The following is a 13699-nucleotide window of genomic DNA, read 5'->3' as shown; positions in this document are numbered from 1 at the left end:
TAAGTTTGCACCCCCTTTTCAGTATTGTATACTTATCTCTTGAATGTAGAAATTTGAAGATTACAGGCCGAATCTTGTTAGGTTCTGCTCTCCCTATCGGATGTACGCGTTCGATGGCTACTGCTTTGAATTACAGAGGGCCTTCGACAACGTCTTCATTCACTGTGCGTTCCAGTGTCAAAGATGTCTCTCCAGTGGCTTCTGGTAGTCCGTATATTATCAAATTGAAGCGTCTGCTACGATTCTCTAGATCATCGATTCTATACTGCAATGGTATTATTACCGAATTCATGCTTGCTATTTGCTCTTGAGAAGAATGGACTTTTTCTTCTAGGCTGGTCAACTAGTTCAATTTCTTATCTATTTCAGCTAGATGATTTTCCTTAATGTCTTTATTATCTGCGGCTATTTCCTTTAATTGTTCACCTATTTCGGGGCCGGGATTAGTTTTGATATCTCCACCAAGTAATAGAAGCTTTGGCATAAGCACAGCGTGCTGAAACACGATACCACACAGCCTTGGGCACGGCAGCATTAACAAGAATGGGTCACTAGAGCGAATACATTTTCCGTATCGGTTTCTCACCTGAAGAATGAAGACAAACGTATTGTTAGGTGGCTGTATTCCCGGAGTGCTGTCGTGCCCAATGATCTCGGCTTGCGTGTGATCGGCTTCTATAGGCGGGCTGTGAGGTGGCGCGGAGCACTGGTTGTGCGCCCAGCGGTCTGCGCAGGTTGACGACGAACGGTGCAGCTCAGAATCCCATGACTTTATCAGCATGACATCCGGCACGTGGCAGCTGGTCACATTGAAAATCCTTGTTATCCCGGTCATTCCTGGTGGTTCAAGGCCCGGACAGGCGTGAAGCAGCAGTCCGAGAACAAGCTGAAAGTGAAGGCAGACGGACGGTTAGGTGGCTGCATTCCCTGAGTGTTGTCGTGCGCGTGAACGGGGTAGTTGAAGTACATATATCTTCTTAAGAACAGGATGTCAGCTCTGAGTGAGTGACTGAATAAACTGTTATTGGATCCAGCAAAACGCGATAAAACGCTAACCCGGCTAATCCCATGACGGGACTTGACAGATCTAGCCTACCGGCCCGATCACGGGCGCGCTGGACGGCAAGGATTTGGTCCTGAATAATAGGACTTCGCAGCAGCGCGTCCCACTCTTCCTTGGTGAACTTAGTGCCCAACTACACAGGACACCCAGAGCATGTGAGACAAAGTTGCAGCCTCACCACAGGCCACGCAAGAACAATTCGGGTAAATCTCAGGATATATGCTGTTAAAGAGACGCCGAACTTGGGTAGAAGTTAGTTCGCAAGTCTGAGCGGGACCGCCTGCGGCATCCTTAGTTTGGAGTGAGGCGGCGGGAAAACCTTTCTCTCTAAGCAAAAGAATTTAGTAATTTCATTGTGTGTGGTTGGAGCGTCTCTGTGTCCGGGTAGAGAGTCGCCCGATCCGAGGGCAGCATGGTCGGTAAAGCCACGTGCAGCCTCGTGGGCAGACTCGTTGAGGTTCAGAGGAACCCCTTCAATCGCCCCGACGTGGGCAGGGAACCAAAGGATGGAGTGTACGAATGTGTTGCCGTGCTTGGCGCCTTTCATAATTTGAACTGCCAGCCGGGCTGTCTGGCCTTTCTAGAATGCCCTGACGGCCGCTTTCGAATCGCTGCACACCCTGTTTCTCCGGCTATCTTGCATGGCGAGTCCAATGGCCACTTGCTCGACCACCTCGGGGTCCTTCGTCCAGACCATAGCACAGTTGATGACTTGCTATTCGTGGCGCCGTCGACGAAGCTTGATTCGATCTTGTTCTTGCAGATTTGCTTCAGTGTATTCGGTGCTCTTGCCTTGCGATGACCTGCGTTGTGAACGGCATGAATGTTGCGGGGCTACGGGGTGACGACGATCTTCTCCCCTATTCCTCTGGGGATGTGGGTGTTGTCAGCGAAGTTCTTGGTGGGGCGAAGTCCAATTTTATCGAGGATACGCTTGCCGGCCGGCGTAGTGGGCAGCCGAGTTAGCTGGGCCCATTCCGTAGCATCGGCTATCTCCTCCATGGTGTAGTGCATGCCGAGCCGAAGGATGTCATCGGTATGCGTTCTGACGGGTAGCCCGAGGGTTCTCTTGACGAATTTTATAATGAGGGCATTGAGCTTGTCCCGCTCTGCTCGGAGCCAGTTGTGCATGGCCACCGTATAGGTGAAGTGACACAGCACAAAGGCATTGATAAGCCCAAGTGGGTTGTCTTCCTTGAGGCCACGATGCCTGTTCGTGAACCTCCGCACGACCCGAAAAGCGTTGTCGCTCTTCTCAATAATCTTGCGGAATGCAGTGCCGTTGCCGCCACCTGATTCGACGAACATACCCAGGACTCCGATGGTCTCGACCCTGGGTATCGGATCGCTGCTACAAGTGAAGAGGTGAATATCTTTTTCCAAGACCCGTTACCAGCACTTGGGTCTACCCCTATTTCTTTTCTCTAAAGGAGAAGCTCGGATTTGGTCGGGGAGCACCTGAGTCTGGTGGGTAGCAGGTAGTGCTCCATGACGTCTACGGCCTCTTGCATGGCACTACCTACTTGCCCTTCACTACGGCTGGTGCATCAGATCGTGATGTGGAGGGCATAGATGGTGTGTTTCATACCCTAAACTTGAGCCAGCTTCCTTGAGGGGCCGACCATGCAGATTTGAAGAAAGTAGGCGAAATGACCGAGCCTTGCGGCGTGCCCCGTGGGCCTAGCAGCACCTCGTCGGAGACAAAAGTCCCCGATCCGCAGCTTGGCTTTCCTCCCTGTCAGAAACGAACGGACGTAGTTATACAGTCCGGGCCACAGCTTGTGGTCCGCAACGGAGGCCAGAATGTATTCGTGGAGAACATTGTCAAACGCCTTCTCGAGGTCGAGTCTAAGCAGGGCCCTGGTGTCCCTGGTGCACCATCGATGATTTGATGTTTCACCATCTCTGTGGTGTCCTGCGACGAGAGGTCGGCACCGAAGTAAATGATGTTGTGAGTATTGAGGTTGTTCTCGTCAAAATATTTGCTTAGTCTGTTGAGGACGACGTGCTCCGCCACCTTTGCGACGCAGGACATGAGAGAGATGGGTCGGATGTTGTCTACGTTCGGAACCTTGCAGCGTTTGGGGATGAGGACAATGTTGGCGGTCTTTCATTGCTCTGGGACGCTGCCGTTTTTCCACGTCTCGTTTATCTTCTCGGTGAGTTATTCAATCAAATGATCGTCAAGATCCCGCAGCGTCTTGTTGATGTTTCTATCGGCACCTGGCGCAGGCTTGCCGTTGAGTGCAAAAATCGCTTGTCCGATTTTCCCCACGGTGAAGTCTTCGTCCAACTCCGGACGGGCCGGGCCGAGGTAGTCAGCAAACCGGACTTCCTCGTCTCCGTGATTTACGGGCAGGTAGTTCTCCCTGAGCTTGGCAATGAGCTTGTTACCGGAACAGGATATGGTAGCTTCGTGTAGGGCTCTGCCGAGCATGTGTCTCTGACTGTATCTGGTGCTGCCCTTGTTGAGGAAATGTTTGAGCATGCCCCAGCACTTGTCGTTACGCATCTACCCGTCAATCGAGTCACAGACCTCATCCCATTGCTGCTTGCCGAGGGTCCGAGAGTGATCTTCAATGGCATTGTTGAGCTCGGAGATCTTTTTCCTCAATCTTTGGTTGAACGTTTGTCCCTTTCATCGGAAGAGCAGCGCCTGCTTGGCCTCGATCAGGTGGGCTAGCCTGTTGTCCATCTTCGCTACCTCAAGGTCGCTGGCGATCTTCTTAGTGGATGGCTCGGCGTCACTCTTGAGTCGCTCGCACCAGTCTTCTAGGTCTTTGCGGACGGGTGCATTTTCGTTGCTGCAGAGCTTGTGAAACAGTTCCCAGTCCGTGACGGCGAACTCTTTGGATTTACTTCGGGCGACGTCGAATCTTGTATCGAGCACGTAATAGTGGCTACCGAAGCCCATTGCGGTGTCACTCCGCACGGCTCTCTCGACGTTCTTCATGAACGCCAGATCGGGGGTGTTGTCCCGAATCACGGACTTGCCGATTCGGGTAGGGAACACATTGTCCGTGATGAGCGGGAGGTGCATTTCTTTGGCGTTCTGCCACATACCCCGGCCCTTGCTCGTGTCGTAGACGTGCCCCCCCCCCCTTCCGTACGGGGCGTTGAAGTCCTCGACGATGACCAGGGGAGGGGTGCCTGCCAGGTCGACAGACGTCTTGAGTATCGTTTCGAACCGCTGTTGCTAGTCGTTAGGATTGCTGTAGATGTTGAGTATAAACACGCTGTTTCTCCGCTAGTTGCGTTGTCTCGTGTAGAGCAGAACCTCCGCCATGACGTATTCGATCTTGCAACTCGCCAGCTTCAGGTCGTGAGACAAGTCCATAACGCCGCTGTCAACTAACGTGCATACTCCCCGACCTACTGGCTGCACGGAGACGGCCAGATAACCAGGGAGGGATGCGGCAGAAATGAGGGTTTTCTCTTATACTATTACCTGCGGTTTGTTAGCTAGCGATGTAAAATATTGCTGCAACGGAGCCCTCTTATTGGAGTACCCCCTGCAGTTCTATCGCCAAATTCTGAACTCATCTTTGGAACTATTCATGATTAGCCAAATTTTCTGTGGTACCCCGTGTAAGCACAGGTGCACGTAAAAAGTGCCCCCTACTCTGACGCGCCGATGTGCTCGTAGCCCTGATTATAGTCCCCGATGCGTTCGGAACAACAATCTGCATCGGAGTTGCAGACGTAGTGCTTGACGCCACCAGACGCTCGAGGAAGTCCATGCGATCGGACAGCGCACCTAGGCCTTTCTTCGGGTCCCGTAGGGTGACCTGCACCTGTGCTAAGCCTTGCTGTAACTGCTACACGCTGTTAGTGAGCGTGGCCAACATGCCTGTGATCTCATTAGTTTGCGAACTTGATTCTTCCTTCCTGGAAACTGCTCTACGCTTGGCAGCCCCTATATATACCGAGTCGCTAGCCGGAACTGGTGCTTCGACGGCGATCGTCGCCGACGCTTTGGCAGAAGCATTCTGACAAATTACCAATTTATTTATCTCTCTCATTTCGCTAGCCATCTTTCTGACCATTTCTTTTAAGTCCGCGTTTTCCTTCTGAAGGCGCGCTACCTCGGCGTCCCAAGCTTGCTCTGGAAGCAGGTCGCGTGATCTCCGGGAGGGTCTCGCTCCGCCGCCGCCAGCAACCATGTTGGCCCAGGATAGGGTAGACTTTATCTTCCTCTGCTGGCCGGCTCTGGAACAAGACCGGGCCATGGAGACAGAGCGGCTCCTGGTGTGGTTTCTGGATCTGCCCCTGGACCTGGATCTGCTCCTGGACCTGCAACGCCGTCCGTAAGGCAGGGAGGGCCTTCTGGATCAGGAGCACCCGCGAGCTCCGGAGCGACCGGCGACGGCTGGGAGCTGTCGCTTGCGCATGGCGAAGGCCGGAGCCTTGCTTCTATTGGCTTGGGATCGCTCCCCGCGTCTGCGTCGGACGAGTTGCGGCGTGTGGTGCAGCTGGTACAGGCGAAATCGTTTTCAGAAGCGGGAGCCGGTCTTCGCTGCTTACGCGTTCGTCGTCATCGTCGTCCTCCCAGGATGTCAGCTCTTGCAATCGTAGGTTACGCCAATACGTAATGAAGTAAGCACTGCGATTTTGTAGCGATACTTACCACTCAATGCTCTGCCGCTCTTATGGCCTACTGTTAAAGGCCGGCTCTTCCAGTACGTAACACGGGCTGGGGCATCGGTGAGACCACTAACGAAGAGCGAAAAGGAATAGTAGTGCTGCAAAATCGCGGCCTAGGTTTCAGAATGCTTTTATAAGCTCAATAATTCTTCTTACTGCGATGTTACATGTTTTACTAGATATTTGAGTTTTGGTGATGATTGTCCTCGCAGTCTGATGTTTGCTGTGGTTTTCGTTCCTTCCTGAAATTTTTCTTGTTGCAAAATAGCAATGTAATCTCATGAGATATAACGAAGATACATGTGTACAACCAGGCGCTGATTGATGCAGCTGCCTGTCGGAAGCTCTTCTTGCAATTCCACATGACAATGGTAAATCACAAATGTCCAGGTTCACAGCACAATAAATTAAACATTTCTTACTGTTATAGGTTATGGAGATTCTGGAAGCATCCCTCTATCCCGCTGAAACCTGCTGCACTGCTGGAAGCTGGACACCACAAAGATAAACCCCCTGATCTGTGTGCTTTCACAAAGCGTCCAAACTGTCACTACCTTGGGAGTTGTAGGATGCGTATGTGTAATATTCAATCATTTTAGTGTATGTTCAATTTTCAAGATCACTAGGGGCAGATCAAGAGTTATACCTGTTGTTAACCCGGAGTTCGCTCAGTTTAATGAACTTACCTACAGTAGCCTCCTCTGAGTTCAATGTACTCGCAAGCTTCAGTAATTATGCCTGATAAACTCCACATAGAATCTATATTTATCAAGCCAAACTGCCTTTTTAAGAACCGCGAATTGAGGTTTCGCACCGTGAATAATTCACTCCAGAGCGTCTAGAAAAATATGTTTTGTCACCTAAACACACAGTTTAGGGAAGAAGTGCTTACGCATAAAAGTTGTATCATCGAGGGTTTCACGGAAGCCTGTCTGTCGGGATGAAACATGACAAAGAAACACATACACCAACCAAACAAAACTTTGAACGCAAGAGACTCCGGCTTTCATATGGAGGTTTCTTCTTAATGGGGAAAAAGTAGAAGTCTCTGTTTTGAAGGGAACTAACGATTGCCGGTCAATCTCGCGCGCCATATATGGAGGAAAGCAAGGAGGTAGCGCGGAAGAGAGGGGGGCGAGTTCGACTCCGCCAATAAGGGCGTACTTTGGACGGGTCCGTGCCGTATCTTGAAAGTGATCTGTAGACGGCTCATACCTTTGTGTGCGCTGCGTTCTTGCCGCTCTCGCGTTGAAGCGATAAACGGCACGAAAGTCATTTCGCTCGCTGCTGCTATCGCGCTTGCTCACACAAGCGTTTAGACAGCCAGTGTCCGCGGTCATCAAATGTAATGTGTTCTGATGTGGTCTTTGCTTGTGTGCGCTGACACTATGATTCATTTGCTGAAACATAGTTATTAGCGCTGAAAAGATTAACGGAAAAAAAGTTGAGACAGGACAGAGCGCTACACTCTGTCCTGTTTCAAATTTTTTTCGATAGTCTTGTTGGCGCTAGTAAATATGTCTCAACAAATGCGTCAGCACCAACTAGCCCAACTATTTGCGTTAATGACACCGTGATTGTTAATTGATTTAGTAAGGGAATGTTTCCGAGCTTGTACGGCCGATAAAAGTACTTTCCTTACTTAACAACGCTGTCTACTAAATTTCTGTCGCAATCGATGCTTCGCCTTCCAGGCCAAACTGCTACCTTTTTTAATAATTGGTTGAATTTTAACATGCCAATTATGAAGTTGTAGAGCACCTCAACGGCGGATCTAAGCTTTTTCTTTGTGCTATGATGCGCCTGGCTGTTTTTGCGGAGACAAACAAAAGCCCGAGAAATACGAAAAAAAAAACTCATGTGATGGGGTGCTTGCCCGACTGCTACTGTGCTCCGCTCAAGTGTGCAATGGGTTAGCAAGCGTGGCGCATCCCGACTGCAACCACGGGGTAGGGACGGCGCCTGGCGCCAGTTGTAGGTATCTCGGCATCCGGAGCTTGTCGCATAACGGCGGAAGTGCGTACTACTGGCCGAGCGCAGGCGAAATGATAAAGCATCGAAAATTGCGGGAGGATAGGAAACAGCTTTTGTTCGGTTTCAGGGAAGGAAAGGGTAAAGCGCGTGAGAATGATATGATTAGTGTCGACGTTTGGCGAACTTTTTGTTGTCACAGTTGGACCTCAGCCGCGCTTTCTCTCTCTGGGCGCGTTTCCGCGGAGCGCTACAGCAGTCGCGCGAGCGCCCCATCGCGTGGTTCCTTATTGCAATAACAATTATATGGACACTCCAGGCACATTTCCCCAGTCGCCGTGCTGTTCCATATAAGGTGCAAATGCGATAACATCGTTGCAGCACGCCATATGCTGTGTGGGGGGCCGTTCTATAACGGTAACCGCTGCGTGTACTACGGCCACGCGGGCGTTATCTTGAAAGCGATCTGCGATGGGGACACAGTGTTGCGAGTGCTGATAGGTTCGTGTGTGCTGTATTCTCGCCGCTTAGTTCGCGTTGAAGCGAGAGGCAACACGAAAGTCAATTCGCTCGCTGTTACAGACTTACTCCAGTATTTTGACGGCAAGTGCGTGCGGTCATCGAGAGAGATTGTTCATGTTTGCTCGGGCGCGCGTGACCAAATGGTTGGTAAATTACTTAGTAAGCGAGTGTTTATAACCTTATACTGCCAATAAAACTACGGTCCTTGCTTGTCAACGCTGTCTACGAATTTGCTGTTGCAATCGATGGCTCTCTTTTCGGGCAAAACTGCAACTTTCTTTGTGTTTTGGGGCCTTTTATATTCCTCGGTAATAACAATCAGGCAAATTTTATCAGAAAAGAAATGCCTGAATCTGAGGTTATTCGAGGCGCTCTACAACTTTTTACAACAAAGACTTTCTTTCACTCCCTTTACTATTCCTGTTCACCTTTTTCATCTGCTCCCATCTTGCCGGCCAATTATATGTTCAACCGCAATGACCGTGTATGCAAAGTGTCTCCCATATTTGATAGCACCAAAGAAGTCCAAAATTCCCCTTTGGTGTTATTAGTGAATGAATGGAATGCCCTGCCTAAATATGTTGTAACAATGGCTGACCCGTCTGCCTACCAGTCTGCCCTGCGCACATTATAAATTGTACCCTGTGCTCTCGGCCTAATCTCTTTTCGTTTTTTTTACAAGCTGTATATATTACCCAAATCTGTGCTTGATTGTTGTCTTCAGTCGTTTTGTTGTGTTGACATATTATGTGTGAATTGTATCCCCCTATGCCATGCTTTTTGGGTCCTTTAGTGTGTTCAAAATAAATGAATAAGTGACATGTTAGAGATTCAAGCAATAAATGCAACCCCGGCCACGGCGGCCGCATTTCATTGAGGGCTGAATGAGAAACCACCGGCGCACGTTAAAGTACGGCAGGGGTTCCAAATTGTTCCGGAGTGCCCCACTATGGCGTGCCGCCTAATGATATAGTGATTTTGGCACGTAGAATTTCATAATTTTTAAAAATACAAAGTTGAGTAAGTAAAGACCGTAAACTGCTTACCTATTTATGCAAACATTATGTTTAGACCTACACAAGGCTACCACTTATATTAAATTGATAAGATTTCTCTAGAGCTCCGTAATTATATATATATATATATATATATATATATATATATATATATATATATATATGTGTGTGTGTGTGTGTGTGTGTGTGTGTGTGTGTGTGTGTGGTTATAACGTCGTTGTCCTGATCAGCTCTTCATTTATTAATTGGCTTGCTCTTCGTCAAAGACATCACTATTCTGTAGCGTTAACCCCGACGGCAGGAGCACTGTCCTGTAGCTCTGAACGGTGTCGTGGGAACCACAGTGGTAGATCTTGTGCCTTGATACGTGAGCGGCGTTACTAGACTGAAGGAGGGACGAGGAGGTGAACTGAAAGTGGCAGGGGCAGTATTCTAGGTAACAGGTGACAACTGGCGCAGCACGTGGTATGGTCCCGCGTACCGGCAAAGAAGCTCTTCGGAAAGGCTCACAGGGCGGGAAGGGGACCAGAGAAGCACACAGGAGGGACAGTCGCGTCGCGGGGCAGAGCACTGTGGCGACGCCGCTGGGGTAAGGAGAGTGGCAGTAGCGGAGGTCAGCCACATGTTCTTCAGGCGCAACGTGGTCAGAGTGAGCGAGTGAGTGAAGAAACTTTATTGCAGTTCAGGCGCTGAGCCGTGCTCCCGCAAGGGTTGCAGAAGATAGTGTCAGCCTTTCCTCCTTTCCCTACAAGAACCACTTCTCTCTCTCTCAGGCGAGGACGTGGACTCATCGCGCACCCGGCTGGTCCCACGTCGGGACCGGTAGGTCTAGCCCACTGGACCCGTCGCAGGCACGCCGGGCAGCCAGGACTTGCTTGTCTAGAGTGGGGCTACGCAGAAGCGAGTCCCACACCTCCTAGATGAACTTGCGGTATGTCGACCCGCACTCCCAGAGCATGTGCGCTAGAGTGAAGGTGTGCCCCCAGGACGGCCAGGCGTCGTCTCGATATACGTCAAGGTAAGCCTCGTGGAGATCGGACGGATATGTGCTCGTCTGTAGAAGTCTGCTGGTCTGCTTGCGCCCTATTCAACTTGGGGGTAGGTTTGAAGGACCCTTCTAGACATGTAGAAGAATTTAATAACCTGGTTGTGACTAGCGGGAGCATCCCCGTGGCTGTAGGGAGAAAGGGAGTGGGTGCTCCTTACAGAGAAAACGTGGTCGATGAGGTCACGTGCAACCTCGTGAACAGACTCATTGAGGTTTGCGGCAGCACCCTCGACCGACCCAAAGCGAGCGGGAAACGAGTGAATCGAATGATGCGTGAGAGCATATGGACTCGAGCCGCTAAGACGACGAGCATCTTTGCTTGGTGACGCAACCCTTCTGCAAAGCCCTAACGGCCGTTTTGGAATCGCTATACATCTCGGACTCACGACCGTCTAGCTGGGCGAGGGCGATGGCGGCTTGCTCGGCGACTACGGAGTCTAAAGTGCGAATCGAGGCGCAATTGCAAATCTTGCCGCTGGAGCCGACTACGACGGCAACGGTCTTCCCACCGCTGTACACCGCGGCGTCGACGAAGCTTGCTGCAATGTCTTGTTGCTTGATTTGTTTGAGGATGGCTGCTGCTCTGGCCTTGCGTCTACCCTCGTTGTGGACGGGATGGACATTTCCGGGCACAGGGGCCACTCCGAGCTTGTCTCGAAGGCACCCTAGGGTCAAGGCACTGACCATCGATAATCCCGCAGGGTGGTAACCCAGCTCTTTGAGGATGCCTTTACCTGCCGCTGTGGTGGTCAGGCGAGTGAGTTGCGCGCGTTCTTAGGCTTCGGAACTCTCCTCAGGGATTTATGTACCGCCAGCTTGAGGAGATCCTCTGTATGGGTCATGATGGGAAGCCCGAGAGCCCTCTCGACTACTTTGCGGATGAGAGTGTTGAGCTTGTCTCGCTCCTCTCTGAGCCAGTTGTGCATAGAAATCGTGTACTTGAAGTGGCGTAGTATGAAGGCACTGATCAGCCAGAGAAGATTGTTTTCCTTCGTGCCTCGGTGCCGGTTTGCGATTCTACGAGCGAGGCGAAAAGCGTTGTCCGTCTTTGCGATGATCTTGCGGAGAGCCATTCCGTTCGCGCTATTGAATTCGACAAACATACCGAGGACCTGAATAACGTCGACCCTGGGTATAACCCCTCCCCCCCCCCATCCCAGCCGTCACAATTGCGAAGACTGCTGCTGCTTTCGGAGACTGGCTTCGCATCTTTGGGTCTGCCACCCTTTTCTTTTCTGTAAAGCAGAAGCTCCGACTTGGTGGGGCAGCATAGAAGCCCGGTGGGGCGGATATAGTCCTCAATTACGTCGATCGCCTCCTGCATGAATTCTCCGACTTTGCCCTCACAGCCGCCGGAGCACCATATGGTGACGTCGTTGGCGTAGATGGTGTGCTTGACGTCCTCGACGCGTCCTCGACGTCCTCGTTGATCTTTTCGATCAGAAAGACGATCGACGTGTCGTGGAGGTTTCTCAAGATTCTGTTGGTGACTCCGTCCGGACCTGGCTCAAACTTGCGATTTGAGCGCGAACATGGCCTTTCTGGCCTCGGCAATGGAGAAGGCTTCGTCCAGCTAGCAGCGTGGAAGGCCTCAGTAGTCCGGGAGTTGTGTCACCGGATCCCTGTCGCGATGGACTTCTGTATGAGTTTTGAGACAAGTTCATCGACCGTGTGAGCCCTGGTGGCTTCGTGAAGAGGCCAGGTCAGCGTATGGCTCTGATTTAACTTCAAGCCGCTTTCGTCAAGAAGGTGCTTCAGTATAGCGCAGGATTTGCCGTTGCGCATCTGTCAGTCGATAGATTCGTAGAGCTCGTCCCACTGCTGCAGGCATAGCGCCTTGCAGTGGCCATCGATGACCTTGTTGAGCTCCGAGATCTTCTTTCGTAGTTTGCGATTGAGCCGTTGACCCTTCCATCGGCAGAGCAGGATGTTTTGGTGGGCGAGTATGCTGTCCATCCGCTCGATGTCGAGAACGTGGTTGGAGCTGGGCTCATACGAGCGATAGCGCCCAGGTCCAACAGAGTATAACCAACAAAATTTGCCTTTGATGTAGAACTCCAGCGACATCGGCAATGCTGGGAGATGTGGCTGACGGGGTGACCGTGAAAACATATAGGCTTGTCGTCATCATGCGAACGGATTCCGGTACCGTGGAGAGAGTCTGATGTGGGTCGAGTTTGGTTAGACGCGAGAGCGTAGCCGATAAAATAGAGTAGATACACATGTTGGCGATCTCGCCTCGGACGACGGTTTGAATAATGGTATAGGAATCGAATGCCCCAAGGACTTTGGTTCCAAGGCAGTTTAGAGTTACCGCCTCGAGGTCAAGCCGAACGATACGCGTATCATTATCGCGGGTTTTGGCTGGGCGAAAGAGATCATGCCAAGGTGATGTCGCTGCGCTATTCGGCAGGCGCTGGAAATTCTGTGCAATGCATCGGCTTTTGATTTGTTTGCGGTGGCATTGTTTAATGATAGTGTCAACAGTTTGCAAACGCAACCAAGTAGAATGGATCATCGGCAATACATTGGAGGACGTGCGCAACTTTGCCCACTTCGGCCATGTTTTCGTCGGCTTTGCGGCATAGAGCTAAGAAATCTTGTGTATAGGTTACATAGGGCTCGGTTGACGTCTGCTCGTGAGTAGATAATTCCTGCTTGGCCGCCAGCTGTCGACCCAAGGAGTTCCCAAATAAGTAGGAGTCTTCGGCTTGCAATTCTCCCAGCTTGCGAGCTCGTGTTACTGAGTTTTAAAAGGTACTCCAGATGTCCCGCCGAGGTAAAAGATAACGTCCGACAGCATGATAGTAGGGTAACTGTAGTTAGTGCTGATGCGTTTGTAGAAGTTCAACCAGTCATTGACGTCGGTACCGTCCAGGCCTGAGAAGAGGCCACGATCACTGCGTATGTAAAGCGTGACGAAAGTAGTTGAGGAAGATAGGGCGCCCGATGTGGTCGATACCGATTCACAAGAAATCATGGTGAATACCTAAAGTGACCATCCACTACGGAGCTCCGTGGTGAGGACAGGGACTACGTGCTTCCACCAAATATGTTACGTTTCAAAATGCACAGGAGCGACTGTATACATAGAGGCATATTAAGCATGAAATGCTCTTATCTCCCGTTTTCGGCTGCCATTAAGCGATCTTGAGCCAAATGCCAGGGCCGTTATCTGGGCACTCAAACGACAACACCGGGCATCGTTGTGAGACCAAAACAAGATCATCCGGGCAACCAGTGAAAAGTTAAGAAAATACGGCCTCTGGCGCCCAACTCTGTGTACAGGCCGGCATTATAAATGCTCGTTATAGCCCAAAACAAGCTACAAAATATATTGCTTCCGAAAAAAATTACATTATGGGGTACTAGGTGCAAAAACTACAATCTGATTATGAGGCACGCCGTCGTTGCGCACTCCGGAAATTTAGACCA

The 13699-nt window shown here is 50.8% G+C and overlaps 2 protein-coding genes across 10 annotated transcripts in view; one reads left to right on the top strand and one right to left on the bottom strand.

The window, feature by feature from the left end:
* Positions 1-829, bottom strand: part of LOC135919933 (proton channel OtopLc-like) — a 153234-nt gene extending 152405 nt beyond the window's left edge. The window contains exon 1 of the mRNA XM_065453952.2: positions 587-829. The gene's annotated coding sequence lies outside the window, so the exon portion shown is untranslated. The remainder of the gene's footprint in view (positions 1-586) is intronic.
* LOC135919931 (transient-receptor-potential-like protein) overlaps positions 1-13699 on the top strand; it is a 397285-nt gene that overhangs the window by 276144 nt on the left and 107442 nt on the right. For 8 of the 9 annotated variants that reach the window (XM_070534944.1, XM_070534941.1, XM_070534942.1 and 5 more), the window contains one exon: positions 9990-10234. The exons of the other annotated variant lie outside the window; for it this stretch is intronic. In XM_070534944.1, coding sequence (XP_070391045.1) covers positions 10137-10234 — 98 coding nt within the window. In that variant the 5' untranslated portion in view covers positions 9990-10136. The remainder of the gene's footprint in view (positions 1-9989; positions 10235-13699) is intronic. 9 annotated transcript variants of the gene reach the window in all.

The sequence above is a fragment of the Dermacentor albipictus genome, chromosome 3 (assembly GCF_038994185.2).
Source record: "Dermacentor albipictus isolate Rhodes 1998 colony chromosome 3, USDA_Dalb.pri_finalv2, whole genome shotgun sequence".
Taxonomy (NCBI): domain Eukaryota; kingdom Metazoa; phylum Arthropoda; class Arachnida; order Ixodida; family Ixodidae; genus Dermacentor; species Dermacentor albipictus.
The sequence above is the reverse complement of the archived record's forward strand: the minus strand, read 5'-3'. Positions and strand labels throughout refer to the sequence as shown.